This window comes from Perognathus longimembris, chromosome 13, assembly GCF_023159225.1.
Source record: "Perognathus longimembris pacificus isolate PPM17 chromosome 13, ASM2315922v1, whole genome shotgun sequence".
Classification (NCBI taxonomy): Eukaryota; Metazoa; Chordata; class Mammalia; order Rodentia; family Heteromyidae; genus Perognathus; species Perognathus longimembris.
The window spans coordinates 59,257,020-59,273,501 of NC_063173.1; the positions used below are offsets into that span (position 1 = coordinate 59,257,020).

General features: G+C 47.9%; 2 protein-coding genes across 4 annotated transcripts in view; both read left to right on the top strand.

Annotated features, from left to right (window-relative positions):
- C13H11orf80 (chromosome 13 C11orf80 homolog) overlaps positions 1 to 12,917 on the top strand; it is a 62,108-nt gene extending 49,191 nt beyond the window's left edge. The window contains exons 13-16 of the mRNA XM_048359641.1: positions 1,397 to 1,495; positions 10,847 to 10,922; positions 12,496 to 12,695; positions 12,771 to 12,917. Of these exons, the coding sequence (XP_048215598.1) occupies positions 1,397 to 1,495; positions 10,847 to 10,922; positions 12,496 to 12,695; positions 12,771 to 12,836 (441 nt within the window). The 3' untranslated portion in view covers positions 12,837 to 12,917. The remainder of the gene's footprint in view (positions 1 to 1,396; positions 1,496 to 10,846; positions 10,923 to 12,495; positions 12,696 to 12,770) is intronic.
- A 141-nt stretch (positions 12,918 to 13,058) lies between these two features.
- Positions 13,059 to 16,053, top strand: Rce1 (Ras converting CAAX endopeptidase 1). 3 transcript variants are annotated; one of them, XM_048359637.1, is made up of 8 exons: positions 13,059 to 13,271; positions 13,409 to 13,511; positions 13,614 to 13,697; positions 13,930 to 14,008; positions 14,459 to 14,626; positions 14,737 to 14,808; positions 15,038 to 15,100; positions 15,412 to 16,053. In XM_048359637.1, exons 1-8 carry the CDS (start codon positions 13,087 to 13,089, stop codon positions 15,645 to 15,647), a joined length of 990 nt encoding a protein of 329 aa, XP_048215594.1. In that variant the 5' UTR covers positions 13,059 to 13,086; the 3' UTR covers positions 15,648 to 16,053. The 3 variants fall into 3 exon arrangements, with proteins under 3 accessions (XP_048215594.1, XP_048215595.1, XP_048215596.1); XM_048359639.1 differs by having other exon boundaries at positions 13,236 to 13,271; positions 13,618 to 13,697; XM_048359638.1 differs by lacking the exon at positions 15,038 to 15,100 and having other exon boundaries at positions 13,072 to 13,271.
- Positions 16,054 to 16,482: the final 429 nt, after the last annotated feature.

Here is a 16,482-nt window from a genome sequence, read left to right on the forward strand (position 1 = left end):
ACTCTACCACTTGAGCCACAGCGCTACTTCTGGCTTTTTCTATAGATGTGGTGCTGAGGAATCGAACCCAGGCTTCATGTATGCGAGGCAAACACTCTACCACTAGGCCATATTCCCAGCCCCTCACATATATATATTATAGTTGCAACCAAGGCATTGTATTTTCACACATAATTTGGTATTTTTTCCTGTTTCAACAGTCTTGGAATTTTCCTTTGGTTAACCAGTGTTCTACTGTAATTCCACAATATTGTTTTAATCTAATGTAATAAACCATACCTCTAATATTAAGACATTTAAATTGAAAATGCTTTTTTCCTGATATAAACGGTGCTTTGTTAAGTACCTCACATGATATCTTGATTATTTTTCATTTAATACCTTGATATCCTGCTTATTTTGGATTGTCTCCTACAATATGAATTTGTTTGTATAATTTCCTCATAGGAATAAGTAGGGTTACTGGATCAATAAGTCTAGTAGCTTTATAAGTGAGTGCCTTTTATTTCAGCTTCACCTTTGGGGGTCATGTGGATATGTATAATGAGTCAAAGCTTTAATGTTTATACCAGCTGATCTTGGGTGGGCCACTCCCTTTTGAATTTGTAACACTAATGTGTTCTATTGGGTGATTACTCTGTCCTACTTTTAGTGCTAATATAATTCTATCTTGCAGTGTCAAAGGCTTTCCCATTCCCATGTATGCAGACTGTACTCTTCCGTTCCTCTCTTCCCCTAAAGTCTTGTCTGGAAAATAATAGCTTTCTTGTCAACCTCAGTGGTTCAATGTAGTTCTGCTCTTGTGGAACATGTCTCACAGAAGAACCTTTTTGAGAGAAAGAGAGAGAGAGAGAGAGAGAGAGAGAGAGAGAGAGAGAGAGAGAGAGAGAGAGAGAGAGAGAGAGAGAGCACACATGTTGGTCCTGGGCCTTGACCTTAGGGTCCAGGCACAGACCATTAGCTTTTTTTGCTCAAGCTAAGTGCTCTACACTTGAGCTCTACTTCTGGCTTCGTGGTAGTTCATTGGAGGTAACAGTCTTGTGGACTTTCCTGCTTGTGCTAGCTTTGAATAGCCCTCTGATTTTAGCTTCCTCAGTAGGTAGGATGACAGGTGTGAGCCACTGGTGCTCGGCTAAGAACTGTTTCTATAACCTCTTCATAAACAGAAGGATCTCTGGGACATTTATCTACTGTAGCAGACATAGGAGAACAAAGACCTTGTTTGAAGATCTTGCTCTGTTACAGAAAAGAGAAGACATATAGGAGCCATAACTACTTGTATAATGTCAAGTACTCATTGAGAGGAATGTTAGTGTCCTGTCTGCCTCAGCCTCTCCACATTTAAACTTTCTGTCAGTACCAGAACTCAGCACTTTGTATCTCTGGCATATTTTAGGCATCTGACAGCCAGGAGCTTGGGACCAAACTGCACAAAATATTTCATGGTATCACCCAGCACCGATTTTTTCACCATTGCTCATGTGACATGAAGCAGGTAAGTGCAAAGTAATAACCAGTACTTTATTAAGAATCTTCCATTTTTTAAATGTAAGAATCCTGAATTTAAGGTAAGTACAAGTGGTTTGGATTGTACAATCTCAAGCTAACCTATCAATTAAGAAGCCTGTGATTTAGAAAAACTATGGGAAAAAGTGTTGCACCTAAGTTGAGAGTATGGTTAGGCATTAAGTTCCTCATTTATTTTTTCTTTTGTGCTGGTCCTGGGGCTTGAACTCAAGACCTGGGTGATGTCTCTGAGCTTTTTATTTTTCCTCAAGGCTGACTGACACTCTACCACTTGAGCCACAGCTCTACTTTGAACTTTTTGGAGATAAGAGTCCCCTATTTTTGCTTGAGGCTTGGACTGTGATCTTCCTTCCCTATGCCTCCTGTGTAGATAGGACAACAGGAACACAACACTGTGTCCAGCTTGAGATGGAGTCTTGCTGTAACTTTTTGCCTGGGCTGGCCCTTCCTGAGCAGCTGGGATTATAGACATGAGATACCATGGCCCTGGCACAAGATATTTAATATTTTAAAGCTTCATCTTCATTAGTAAAATAGGAATACCTAAAATTACTGTTGTGAAATTTGAAGAAAATAATATGTGTAACCTGCTAAGTGCATAGCTGCTGTTATAATGGTAATGATAGTTTGAATTTCTCATGTTTAGTTTTACCTTGTTAAAACTATAACTTGCAAGGAGCTGGTAGCTTAAACCTGTAATCCTAGCTACTCAGGAGGCTGAGATATAAGGATTGCGGTTTGAAGCTAGTCCAGGCAGGAAAGTCTGTGAGACTCTTATCTCTAATTAACCATCGAAAAGCTGGAAGTGGAGCTGTGGCTCAAGTGGTAGAGCACTAGCCTTGAGAGGGGGTTAAAAAAAAATCTCTGGAGCTGTGCACTGGTGGCTCATACCTGTAATTCTAGCTACTCAGGAGGCTGAGATCTGAGGATTGCTGTTTGAAGCCAGCCAGGAAGTAAAGTCCATGAGACTCATATCTCCATCAGAAACCAGAAGCAGTACTGTGGCTCAAAGTGTTAGATTGCTAACCTGGAGCAAAAGTGCAGAGGGACAGCACCCAGGCCCTAAGTTCTAGCCCTATGACTGACCAAAAAAAAAAAAAAAAAAAAAAAAAAAGCTCTGCAACAGTGTCCAGGCCCTGAATTCAAGCCCCTATGATCAGCGTGCGCGCGCACACACACACACACACACACACACACACACACACACACACAAATACGTTTATCTGTCCACCTTTCTGGGTAAAGGAAAGCTCCCTGGTGAGCTAGTGCTCTCTCTCTGGAAACTGGAGATCTAAGGTTAGATTAGTTGGTGGTCTCTACCCTCTAGGAGGTAAAGATCAAAGAACTTCAGCTGGTCTTGTAGTCCCCTGTAACAAGAGAAGGGAGATCACAGCAACTAAACTCTGTCCATCTTCAGATTCCAAGTGTAGCTAGTAATGATAGTCCAACTTAAGCCTCCCTTTCTGGCTCTCTTTACTCTGATTGGTGGGACTGACTTTTTTTTAGGACTAAAGAATATATTAAGTAAATGAAAGAGATTATAGGTGAAATTATTACTACTATTGCTTTTGCCCAAGATGGAATAATGAGGGTGGCTTTGCCCTCTTGCCAAAAATAACAAAAAATTCAGATATAACACCCGAAAAAATGGCTCTCAAGACACTGGACAACCATTAGATGTGGTAGTTCATTTCCTGTAATATCAGCTACTTGAGAGATCAAAACAAAAGACTGCAAGTTCCCAGCTAGACAATTTAGTGAGACCTTGTCTCAAAACAAGAGGGGTTCAAGCTGTAGCTCAGGGTAGAGTGCTTGCCTAGTATGCAGAAGGCCCTGAATTTAATCCCTAGTATTACAGGAAAGAGGGAAGGAAGAAAGGAAAGAAGGGAGAGTTAGAGAGAGAACAGGAGGGAGGGAAGGAAGGTGGGCACTGGTGGCTCATACCTGAAATCCTAACTATTCAGGAGGCTGAGATCTGAACATTGCAGTTCAAAATGAGCCCAGGCATGAAAGTCTGCAACTCTTTATCTCCAATTAACCATCAGAAAACCAGAAGTGGCACTGTGGCAGAGTGGCACTGTGGTAGAGTGCTAACCTTGAGCAAAAGAGCTGAGGGATAGTGCCCAAGCCCAGAGTTCAAGCCCCATGAACAACCAAAAAAGAAGGAGGAGGAGGAGAACAGGGAGGGGGGAGATGAGGAGGAAGAAAGGAAAGAAGGAAGTTAAGGAAGAAAAGAGATTTTGGATATCAGGCAACAACTGGGGATGCTGGGGGGGAGGACCCTTATAGTTAGTGGAAATATGAGTGTAGCCATTGTAGAAAGCAGTATGGAAGTTCTTAAAAAAAAAAAAAACTAAACTAAAAAACAAAAATAGAACTACTATACCATTGCAATACCAGTCCTGGGCATATAACCAAAGGAATGTAAGTCCACATAAAATAAGAGATACAGCGCTGGGAATGTGGCTTAGCAGTAGCGTGCTTGCCTAGCATGCATGAGGCCCTGGTTTTGATTCCTCAGCACCACATATACAGAAAAACCTGGAAGTCGCACTGAGGCTCAAGTGGTAGAGTGCTAGCCTTGAGCCAAAGAAGCTCAGGGACAGTGCCCAGGCCCTGAATTCAAGCCCCAGAACTGGCAAAAAAAAAAAAAAAAAAAGTGGAAGATGAGAAAGAAAGAATAATAGAGGAGGTAAATTTAATCAAAGTGAGTTATATGCATGTATGGAAATATCACAATGAAAACCCTTTGTATAATATATGCTAATATATGTTATTAGGACCCTTTCTCAACCAATAAGCTGGGCATGGTGGACAGCCTGTCATTCCAGCTACATGGAAGCTATAAATAGGAGCGTCATGATCTAAGCCATCTCAGGCAAAAATGTGAGATCCTGGGCTGGGGATATGGCCTAGTGGCAAAAGCACTTGCCTCGTTTACATGAGGCCCTGGGTTCGATTCCCCAGCACCACATATACAGAAAACGGCCAGAAGTGGCGCTGTGGCTCAAGTGGCAGAGTGCTAGCTTTGAGCAAAAAGGAGCCAGGGACAGTGCTCAGGCCCTGAGTCCAAGCACCAGGACTGGCCAAAAAAAACAAAGTGAGATCCTATTAGAAAAATAGCTAAAGCAACAGGGTGAGGGCATGGCTCAAGTAGTAGAGCACCTGCCTAGCAAGGAGGCGGTCCTGAGTTAAAAAAACGCAGCGCTGGGCTGGGAAAATGGCCTAGCGGCAAGAGTGCTGGCCTCCTACACATGAAGCTCCGCGGTTTGATTCCCCAGCACCACATATATGGAAAACGGCCAGAAGGGGCGCTGTGGCTCAGGTGGCAGAGTGCTAGCCTTGAGCGGGAAGTAGCCAGGGACAGTGCTCAGGCCGAGTCCAAGGCCCAGGACTGGCCAAAAAACAACAACAACAAAAAAAAAACGTAGCGCTGTCAAAAAGAAAAAAAACTAATAAAATTGTAACAAGAAATAGACAGATCTTCCGTTACTTTTGGAGATTTCAATATACTTCTTTCAGAAATTGATAGGACAGGCAGACAAAAATCAATAAGTGTATAGAAGTATTGAACAGTGTTATCTATCAACTTGATCTAATTGATGTTTATAAAAACGTTCTGCCCAACCATGAAAGTATACATTCTTTTCAAGTTCACAAGGAATGAGACAGACCATATTCTTAGCCATTAGAAATTTCCCACTGGAGTTATCTTATTTAAAGCCATGTGAACTATGTTTTTAACTACAATAGAATGATTAAAGTAAAATCAATATCAGAAACATTATCTAGAAAATTCCAAAGTATTTGGAAAATAAATGGCACCATTACAAATAATGCATGAGTCAAACTCAAAAATCAAAAGAAAAATTCGAAATATTTAAAATAAAGGTAATTATAATGAGCAAAATTCAGTAGCCAAGGGTGCCTGTGTTAGAAAAGAAAAATAATAGACAGGCACTGGTGGTTCACACCTGTAATTTAGCTACTCAGGAGGCTGAGATCTGGGGATTGCAGTTCAAAGCCAGCTGAGAAGGAAAATCTGTGAAACTTATTGCCAATTAAACCAGGAATGGAGCTGTGACTAGTGGTAGAGAGCTAGCCTTGAGCAAAAGAGCTCAGGGACAGTGCCCAGGTTGAGTGCCCATGACCAACCAAAGAAAAGAAAAGAAAAAAATTCAAATAAACTACCTCACTTTTCAGTTCTATTAATCTAGAACAAAATTAGCAAATTTCCATAAAGTAAACAGAAGAAATGAAATGACAAAAGAGTGGAAATTAGTAATATGAAACAGAATATAGAACAAAATGAATGGAATAGAAGCGTTTTTCATTGAGAAGACTAGTAAAATCAATAAATATATAGCCAGACTAACAATAAAAAGAAAAGAAAGGGGCAGGGTGTAGCACTACATGTCTGTTATCCCAGAACTCTGGCGGCAGAAGCTGAAGAATGCCAAGTTCAGGGCCAGCTTTGGCTAAACAAAACTTCCCCCATACCCAAACAACAAAACAAAACAAAAAAACCCCACAAGTTGCTACCATTGGAAGTTAGATGACAATGGATATTTAAAAATAATTATCAGGGCATATTGTGAATAACTTTATGGCAGTAAATTTGACAATTTAGGTGAAATACACCAATTTTTAAAAGCTAAAACTAAAGTTTGCTAAGGAGAATACTCCTATGTAAAGGATATTGAATGTCATCACTCCCAGGTACTGGTTAAAATGGGAGTCTTAACTAACTCTGTGCATATGATCTTCCCAATCTCCTCTTCCTGAATGGCTGGAATTACAGACACGAACCACCACACTTAGGGGCAGTTTATATACACTTACATAACCAACCTATTTTATTCCTGTGTATTTGCCCAAGAGAAGTGAAAACTTAAGTCCATACAAATACCTGAACACTAATGTTCAAAGCACCTCTCTACCTGTTAAAGCCCCAAACTGGAAACAATTAGGTAAACAGGTAATGTTTGAACAACTTGTAGTATGTCCATAATACTACCATACATACATACACTGCAGCAATAAAAGGATGATTGTCCCAACAACATGGAATCCAGCAGATGGAGTGCATACTGTTCACTTAAGTTTACATAAAACTCTGTAAAATGCCAATGTGTAGTTAACAGGCAGTGTTTTCTTAAGGACTGGAAGTGTGAGTTACAGTGAATGATTTTAGAGGGCAGCGGGAAACAGATGATGGATATGCTCATTAGCGGTATGAACACGTTATCAGAACTTACCAACTGTGTGTGTGTGTGCACTTTACTATGTATCAGTTATAGTTTACTAAAGTTGTTTTTTAAAAAAACTATACATGGTTCCTGAGAATAACAAGACCTTTAGGAGATCCTCCACATCTTCTCTCCCCTCCTACCTTTGCTTGCTTAATTGGATGGGGAAGTTTAGGTCCAAAATCAAAGTATGGGCAAGGATGCATGCCTTCTAGAGGCTCTAGGGGAAGAATGCTTCCTGCCTCTTCCAGCTTCGGGAGGGAGTAGCTTGCACAACTCCAGTCTCTACCTCCTCTTCACTGAGCCTTTCCTCATCAAGTCTCTCTCTGCCTTTTTCTCATAAGGACATCAGTCACTGGCCTTAGGGGCCCACTCTAAATCCAGCATGCAAGATGACCCATATCTAAACCCTAATTGTATCTACAAGGACCCTTTTTCCAAATAAGCTCACATTCCCAGGTTCTAGGGGTTAGCACTTGGACAATTCAATTCACTGCAAGCATCCGCATCTACAGCCATGCACATGTTCAAGGTAAGGCAAGTGTCACTGTCACAGGACTGCGCATATGGGCACAGAAGACTACAATCAAGTCCCTTTTGCTTGTAACTCTGATAATCCAGTGAGTTCTGCAAAAGAAATGATCTGACCTCTTTTTCCTTTGGTGGTAGTGAGGGCTTGTACCCTCAGGGCCATTCATAACCCAATTAACTTGACAGATAGCTAGTGAACTCAAGGTCTTACCAACAGTCATAGGTTTGGGAGGGAAACAGAAACATTTCCTGAATCCCTAAACTATGCCAAGATTTCCACTTTGAGCTCCACAAATAAGGGTTTAGGTAGTGTTTACCCATTTTACAGATAAGGAAACTAGTTATAAAATTTTGTAGTTTGCCTGAGCACACAGCTAATAACTGGAAAGGCTGATTTGTACTGGGCTCCAAAGCAGAGTAACACTGTGATTATGGAGGACTGAGCGGCCAGCCTGGAGAGAAAGAGCAGTCAGGCATCTGGCAGATCCTGTCCTTCAGTCATCACTGGGGCTTCCTCCCGGTAATCATCACCAAGCGATCACGAGCAGCACAAGAGTGCCACCCAGTGGTTTCCGCTGCACACTACAAGATCAAGGAGCTAAGTCAGTACCTTTTGCCTCAGTCAGTACCAGCACCCCCACTCTAAGCCATGTATAGTCATTATATAGTTTGTGAAGAAATGAGATAAATATGGAAGTATGGATTTAACAGTGTTGTAGAGTATATTCATGGCATGGTAGTACAACATGTTAGAATAGAGACAATGGTCCTGGAAGGAGTAAGAATGATTTCACCACAGAGCTTAATGCATTGATGTCTGAGGACACAGAATGAAAAGGACAGGCAGCAAGGAGACAGTTTTCTAAGGAAAAGCATTGTTACCCAGGAGGTGCAGACTAGAGCTAAGTCCACGGTCAGACTGCCTCTTCTGGGGGCCCGGATGACAGAGGAGGGGAGTTCACGGCTGTCAGCGCACACAGCCCTAGCCCTCATGTCATAATCCTAAGACCAACTTCAAAAAAGGAGACAGTTTATCTATTACGTAGAGTTAAGTGAAGGTGGGCAGACTTTCTCTCAAAGAAGAAAGAAAAAGGCTTGGGAAGTTTCCAGATACTGCTTGTTTTTAATATGTGACAACCAGACACCCACAAGTACAGCTTCTTTTTACCTTTTTGGCTATTTTTGCTCCATGTTCCTTGGATATATTAGTTAGACATTGAAATCTTAAGTGAGCAATATATGCACATCTTTTATGACATAATTCTCAATAAGACTTCCCATTTTAAAAAGTGTGCAACTCACGTGTTCGTAATGATATTCACTGTTGCACAGCTATCAGCACATTCCAGAATATCTCCATCTTACTGACAAGATCCCCGTGAGGCTGCAGAGTCCCTGACTCCTCCCTCTAAGACCAGGGAGCCTCTAATCCACACTCCATCTCTATGGGTTTGTCTATTCTGCATGCTTCAAAGAAATACAATTATAAAACATGTGGTTCTTTCATTTAATATGTTCCCAACATTCATTCATTCCTTTGTAGCATAGGAGTACTTCATTTTTACCCAATTATATGGATAGATCATGTTTTATCCCTTCACCAATAGATGGAACACTTCAGTTTTCTCACTTTTTTGCTGACTATGAAGAATGCTGTGAGCATTTTTATGTGGACATAAGTTTAATTCTCTTGGCTACATATGTACGAGTGGAATTTCTGGATCACGTGGAAACTGTATTGTATGGTTGAACTTGGGGCTTTGCACACACTTTTACCTCGGGCCACACTCCCAGCATGATACTGGGGCATTTCTTTTTTTCAAGACACAGTCTCACTTGTGTAGCCCTGGATGGTAGTCCTTAAGAACAAAAAACAAAAACAAAACTCACAGATAGGACCCAGGCCAAGTTCAAGCCCCAAGACAGGAACAAAAACAAAAACAAAAATCTCAAAAAATTGCAAGTGCTAGGACCACAGAAGTGCCCAGTTCCTCATTAAGGAACTTCCAAACTTTAATATAAAATGGTTGCATTTTATATTCCTATCCAATTTCTTCACATCCTCATCAATGTCATTTTTTTATTTTATTGTTGCTATTGCAATCCTCGTGGCGTCTTATTGCGGCTTCAATTTGTACTCCCTAATGAATAAGATGGAGCATTTTGTACATGTGTATTATCAAGTTAGATGTCTTTGGAAAAATGTCTATTCAAATCCTTTGTCCAAGCTGCTCACCAGTGGCTCATGCCTATAATCCTTGCTACTCAGGAAGCTGAGATTTAAAGTATGCTGCCAGCTCAGGCAGGAAAAATCCATGAAGACTCATCTTGAAATAGCCACCAAAAAGTTGGAAATAAAGCTGTAGCTCAAGTGGTAGAGTGCTAGCCTTGAGCACAAATGCTTAAGAACAGCACCCAGGCCCTAAGTTCAAGCCCTAGGACTGGCACACACATGTGCGCACGCACACACACATCCTTTGTCCATTTTTAAGTTTATTACTTTGTGACTTTTATTTTTGGCAGTACTGGGGTTTGAACTCAGGGCCTTGTACTTGCTAAGCAAGTGCTCTACACCTGAAGCACCCCCAGTCTTTTTGTTGTTATTTTTTAGGTAGTGTCCTGTTTTTGCCTGGTTCCGGCTTCAGAGGCGAGCTCACACGAGGCCTCTCACAGCGGGGACTGCTTGGGCTTATTGAGATGGGAGGAGTCTTGTTAACTCCGTTTTTGAGTGGTACTTGGGTATGAACTCAGGGATTTATGCTTCCTAGGCCGACACTCCACCACTGAGGCATGAGCCCTTCCCTCTTATGACTGGTGGGTTTTGAGGCAGGGTCTCGCTTCCTGCCCAGGAGCAGTCCTTGTCTTCAGTCCTCCTATTTTAGGCTTTCCTTTGTAACTGGGATGCTGGGTGCACACCACCACGCCTAGTTTCTGTCCGTTGAGATGGAGTCTTACTAACTTCTCTGCCCAGCAGGCCTGCAGCTGTTATCCACCTAAGCTCAGCCTCCCACACAGCTGAGAAGATAACTGTACACCACTGTATTCACTTAAGGTCGTGGCCAACTTTCCCCTCAGCCTAGCCTCTAATCACAGTCTTCCCAACCTTTGCCTCCCAAGTACTTGGAGCCACAAGTGTGAGCCACCACCCTCAGCCCAGTTAGATTCTTGACTCTGAATTAAAAAGTCCCTTATCAGCTGGTGCTGGTGGCTCACACCTGTAATCCTAGCTACTCCGGACGCTGAGATCTGAGGATTAGGGCTCAAAGCCAGCCTGAGCAGGAAAATCTGTGAGACTCTTATCTCCAATTAACCACCAGAAAACCAGAAGTGGCGCTGTGACTCAAAGTGGTAGAGCACTTGCGCCAAAAAGCTCAGGGACAGTGCTGAGGTCCAAAAACATGCCCCTTGTCAAATATGACTTACAAATACTCATTCTTTTGCGGTTACTTTTCGTGACACTACCACGCACATACATACTTGTTTCACTGACACTCCTTCAGGCTTCTGCAAAACTCACTTGGGACTTGTCATTTTTTAAGCACTTGACCCCAGAGGAGGATCCAGCCCAGAGCCCCGAGGACGCACCTGAGAGCGGCAGCACGGAGCCCCCTGCGGGTAAGGCTTCAGCCCCACCAAATTTCCTAACTATCCCACACCTTCTAGGACCTGGCTGGACTCCTTTCCTACTGTGGCTCCTAGGGCAGCAGGTTGATAGGACTATAGATTTCTGGCTTGTCTCTTTCTTCCCCTTCCTCCTCTCCTTTCTTGCCTTACCAGAAATGGGATCCAGAGCCTTGTGCATTGTAGGCAAGTGCTCTACCACTGAGCTACATACATCCCTAGGCAGGACTAGAAGTCTCCACCACAGTCTGTGGTTACTTGTGACGGCATGGGACCGAACAGGGTAGAAAGACGGAGCAGATTCAGGACCTTGAGTGCAGTCAGTTCCTCCATACCCCCACTCCCCATTTGGGGATCTGGAGGTTCCTTGACGTGAGGTATATTTTGAGATGGGGTGGTGATGTGATGGCAAATTATGCTTAAGTGTTCTCTCCACCTGTGCCCCACCCCTCATACACAGTTCAGGACCAGCCAGAAAGCAATCCTCACAATCACAAGCGAGCACCAGGTAGAGAGCTAGCCTTGAGCAAAAGAAGCTCAGGGACAGTGCCCAGGCCCTGAGTTCAAGCCCTAGGACTGGAGAAAAAAATTAAAAATAAATCTGTTTTTCAGCCTTCTCTGGTTCCTACCAATTCCTCAATTGATCAGCTTCTAGAACCCTCAACCTTACACCTTATGTAGGATATTGTTTTTTGCCCTGATATAGTTCATTTACATGGCTTTCAGCTCGGAATTCTCTTTCCTTCCCTCTCCCTCTTTTTTCCTCTTTCCCCTCTCTGACTGGCTTCTCTTTTCATCCTTCCAAGCCTAGCTCAGGTAGTCTCCCCTGGCTAACTGCATCCTTCTCTGTTCCACCCCTGGCTTAGCATCCCCTCCCAGCACCTGTGAGCTTGGGGGTGTGGTGTGTGTGGCATTGATCTACATTTCCAGAACCTGCTCTAGAATGTTAGCAACCATAGGCAATGGAGCTTTAAATTTGAACACGTGTGTCGTTTAAGAGCAGGGCTGCCTGTGGTCGCTGCCCTGTGTCAGGGGAGAGCTTTCTGGGGATTCAGGTCTTGTCCGGGAGGGAGGAGCTTGAACAGCACTCAGCACAATTTGTGTGTGCAAAGTCACTGAAAGGGCCTGAGCCTCCAAGTGGGGGCTTGGTAGGATTCTAGATGCCCCGAAAGAGGCCCGGCCCACGCCCCTAGTCCTAGCTACTCAGGTGGCTGAGATCTGAGGAGCAAGGTTCAAGTCGGCCTGGCAGACAAATCCGTGAGACTCTTACCTCCATAAAGCTAGCAAAAAGCCGCTACTGAAGGTGTGGACCAAGTGGTATAGCATCCACCTTGGGCAGAAAAGCCAAGTGAGGGCCTGAGGCCCTGAGTTCAAGGCCCAGGACCATCACCAGGGAGAAGGAGGAAAAGGCCCAGCTCAGGAGGGATGGGGCGGCCGGCTCCTCAGACCCGGGTCCAGACGACCCCAGCTGCGGGCTTCCCCCGGAGCGGGCCTGAAGGAGGGGATGGGTGGGGAGAGCCCAGGGCGGCTCCCGGCTCGTGGGGCGACGCCGCCTCCTTCCTCCTAGGGACCGGCGGGCAGGCGGAAAGCAAGAGGCTCAAGAAGGGCGGCGAGCACCGGCGCGTGGAGACCGGAGCCCCGCACGCCGCCAGGGCCCCGGGCCCGCCCGAAGACGCCCGGCGCCGCCCGGCGCCCAGCGCGGCTCCCCTCGCCGCGGGCGGAGGGGCGGCCCGCGCGGCCCGCGGCGGCCCCGGGAGCGGCCTGGAGGTAACCGGCGGGCGCCGCGGGGAGAGGGCCCGGCCGCGCCGCGCGTCCTCACCCCGAGCCCCTTTGCTCCCACAGGACGCGCTGTGGCGGCAGGAGGTCTCCAATCTGTCCGAGTGGCTGAGCCCCGGCCCTCAGCGCTGAGCCTGGCCGCGCGGGGGCCCCGGGGGTGGCGCGGCCGCGGGCCGCCGAGCGTCCCCGCCGTTCAATAAAGCTGCTGGCTCCACGCGCGCCGCCGTCTGCTCTCAGCGCCGGGCGGGGGGCGGGGCCGGGCGCCAAGGGGGCGGGGCCGGGGCGCCGAGGGGGCGGGGCGGGGGCGGGGCCGCGGCGTCCCTGGCGTCATCCGCGTCTCCGCGGCGCGGCGTCACTGGTGCGCGCCGCGGGTCCGGGCGCGATGGCGGCGCTGGGCGGGGATGGGCTGCGCTTACTATCGGTTTCGCGGCCGGAGCGGGCGCCCGAGTCGGCCGCGCTGAGCGGCCCGGGGCCCGGGCTGTGCTGCTGGGTGTCCGTGTTCTCCTGCCTCAGCCTCGCCTGCTCCTACGTGGGCAGCCTCTACGTTTGGAAGAGCGAGCTGCCCAGGTGCGGGGGCTGCGCGCGCGGCCTGATCCCGCGTCCTCGCGAGGCGAGGCTGCGGGTAGAGTTTGGGTGAGCGGGGGGCGGAGCCGTGCTGACAGGTGGCGGCTGCGACCCCCTGGACTCACTACGCCTCTTCGTAGGGACCACCCCGCCGTCATTAAGCGGCGCTTCACCAGTGTCCTGGTGGTCTCCAGTCTCTCACCCCTCTGCGTGCTGCTCTGGAGGGAACTCACCGGCATCCAGGTGCGAAGGAGGTGGGGCAGAGAGCCACGGGGGGGGGGGGGCGACTTCGGGGCGCTCTTTGGGGGAGGGAGCAACACTGATGCCCCCTTTCCTGTGGCTCAGCCAGGCACATCCCTGCTCACCCTGATGGGCTTCAGGCTGGAGGGCATTTTTCCAGCAGCTCTGCTGCCCCTGCTTCTAACCATGGTGAGTCCTGCTTTCTTTTCTACTCTCGTCATGAGCATAATGCATCCTTCGTGGACTTTTCTTATGTCTAGCTTTTTGGCCGACCAGAATTGTGATATCCCCCCTCCCCTTGCTCATCCGATATGCAAGAGTAGGAAATCCTGCAACTAAAGAAACCTGAAGTCTTATGAGGATGGGGAGTCGATTATGATGAAAGTCTTTCCTTTGGCCTCTGCTCTTTTCCTGCCCCTAGATCCTTTTCCTGGGTCCACTGATGCAGCTTTCTATGGATTGTCCCTGTGATCTGACAGATGGATTGAAGGTTGTCCTGGGTGAGTCTTGGAGGCTGAGGTGAAATATAGGCACAAATACTCCAGAACAATGGGAAAGGAGTCAGTGGGCTCAAGGTGTGAGCAGGACAGGGTGTCTGGGTTTATCAGTAAGATGGAATTGTGTCACTGGGTAGCCTCTGAGAGTTCTTTCAAAGAGGCCACCGAGACCTACTCAATACTCGGCGCAGGCCAGAGAGCTTCATCCCCTGCTTCCTCAACCTTTGGCTTCCCCAGAACAGACTGGTCTTGATTGAGGGTTGATGTCCCAGACATGATCCACTCAAGGTGATCTACACTGGGTCGTGTGAACATCTCTTCCCTTCCCCACTCTCACTTTCAGTATTACTGCCCAACCTGTATTTGGCCTGGGAAAACTTGTGAGAGAGGGAGGTCTCTGGAGTGTCACTGTGGAGTCGCTAGTCACTCATTGCCCTGAACCTGCTCCCCTAGCTCCTCGCTCCTGGGCTCGCTGCCTCACAGACATGCGTTGGCTTCGAAACCAAGTGATTGCACCCTTGACAGAGGAGCTAGTGTTCCGGGCCTGTATGCTGCCCATGTTAGCACCATGCACAGGTCTGGGCCCTGCTGTGTTCACCTGCCCGCTCTTCTTTGGAGTCGGTGAGTCTGTCCAACATGGCTCTGCTCAGATGTTCCCAGCCTGGGAGCTGAAAATTGGCCTTAGGATGGGGTGGTCCTAGAGGGATATGTGACTCTCACCTTCCTCCCAGCCCATTTTCACCACATTATTGAGCAGCTGCGTTTCCGCCAGAGCAGTGTGGGAAGCATTTTCCTGTCTGCAGGTGAGTCTTGGAGAGCTTGGCAGGGGCAGCCCTGGGCAGGCGTGTGCGCGGGCGCCCCTTGCAGCCACTGTGGAGGACTCAAAAGAGAGGGCTGAGAATTGGAGGGGCTACTGACATGGGAGTTGGGGTACAGAGGACAGCTCTAGGCAGAGCAGACCGCCACTGCCCCAGGGGAAAGGATGGCCTCTGGGTGGGCAGGTGTGGTCACTCGTGGCCTCCCCGTCTCCAGCGTTCCAGTTCTCCTACACAGCTGTCTTCGGTGCCTACACTGCTTTCCTCTTCATCCGAACAGGTTGGTCTTCAGTCTCTCTTGGGTCCTCAGGGGCTCAGGAATGGATGGGAGAGTGGGAATGCTGTTGCTTATACAGACTGACAATCTTAGCTCTTTTTCCTACAACAATTGTGAGTCAAGCCGACCCACGACCCTAAGCTTGGCGAAGTCTGAGAGGTGGAAGGAAGCAGAGGCCGTGGATGGGCGGGTGGCTGGGTGGATATGGGTGGCGCATTGTGGAGCTCCTCTCCGGGGGTCCTGAGGGTCTCCAGCCCCGCAAGGACAGTAGGAGGCGGTAGGGTTGCTCCATGAATGCTGTCTCCTCTCCTCAGGACATCTGATTGGCCCAGTCCTCTGTCACTCCTTCTGCAACTACATGGGCTTCCCTGCGGTGTGGGCGGCGCTGGAGCACCCGCAGAGGCGGCCGCTGCTGGCAGGCTACGCCCTGGGCGTGGGACTCTTCCTGCTGCTGCTCCAGCCCCTCACGGACCCCAAGCTCTACGGCAGCCTCCCCCTTTGTGTGCTTTTGGAGCGGGCAGGGGACTCAGAGGCTCTTCTGTGCTCCTGACCCTCGCTCCTGTGTACACTCCGGTGAACTCTGACTCCCCAGCCCCTCCCCATCAAGGGGCACCACAAGGGAGGAGCCGGCTGGTGTCCCCGAGATCTCAGGAATTTTTGTAGGGGATTGAAGCCAGAGCTAGTTGAATTCCAGGGACCATGAAGAAGGAACAAATATTCAGAGGGTGCAGCCCCTCTCATAAGTGAGTTGAGGAGCAGCCCAGGGTGAGAGGACGGGGAAATCCCAGGAGCCGTTTACTCCCTCTCTCTGGACCACTCTGCCCCCCCTCTGCCTCTGAAGAGCTGCTTGGGGAGGGGGGTTATTTATAAAACCCCGCCTCCAAACTTCCCAGGGTTTTCTCATTGTCTTTTTGCATTGGGACTTTGTATTGGGATATTAAAGAGATTTAACTTGGCTAAACATGGCCTTGGACTTTGGGGATCATGGAGCAGGACCCTAAGCAGCTCACGGGTGTGTACCCACCCTTTCCTAGCTAAACCTGAACACTAACCTCTAAGAGCTTCTAAAGATGGTGGGGGGGGGGGGCCTTCATCCTCCGTGAGTCATGCGTGAAGTTCTAGAGCAGAGGGGCTGAGGCTGTCGGGACCAGGCTACCGGGACCAGGGTAGCCCTGAACCTGATGATGCAGCCTCTGACCGCTGGGAGGGTGGAGGACTTTCCCAGGACTTCTCGGATTCTGCAGATCTTAGCGGAGTGGGCCCAGAGCGGGAGGAGTCTGCTTCAGGTCTCCTAGGGGCTACAGGCGGTGTCCTGGAGGAGCAGAACGGGCAGCATCTCAAGGACTCTCAAGGAGTACAGCAGGAGCTGAGGCTTTTTAAGAACC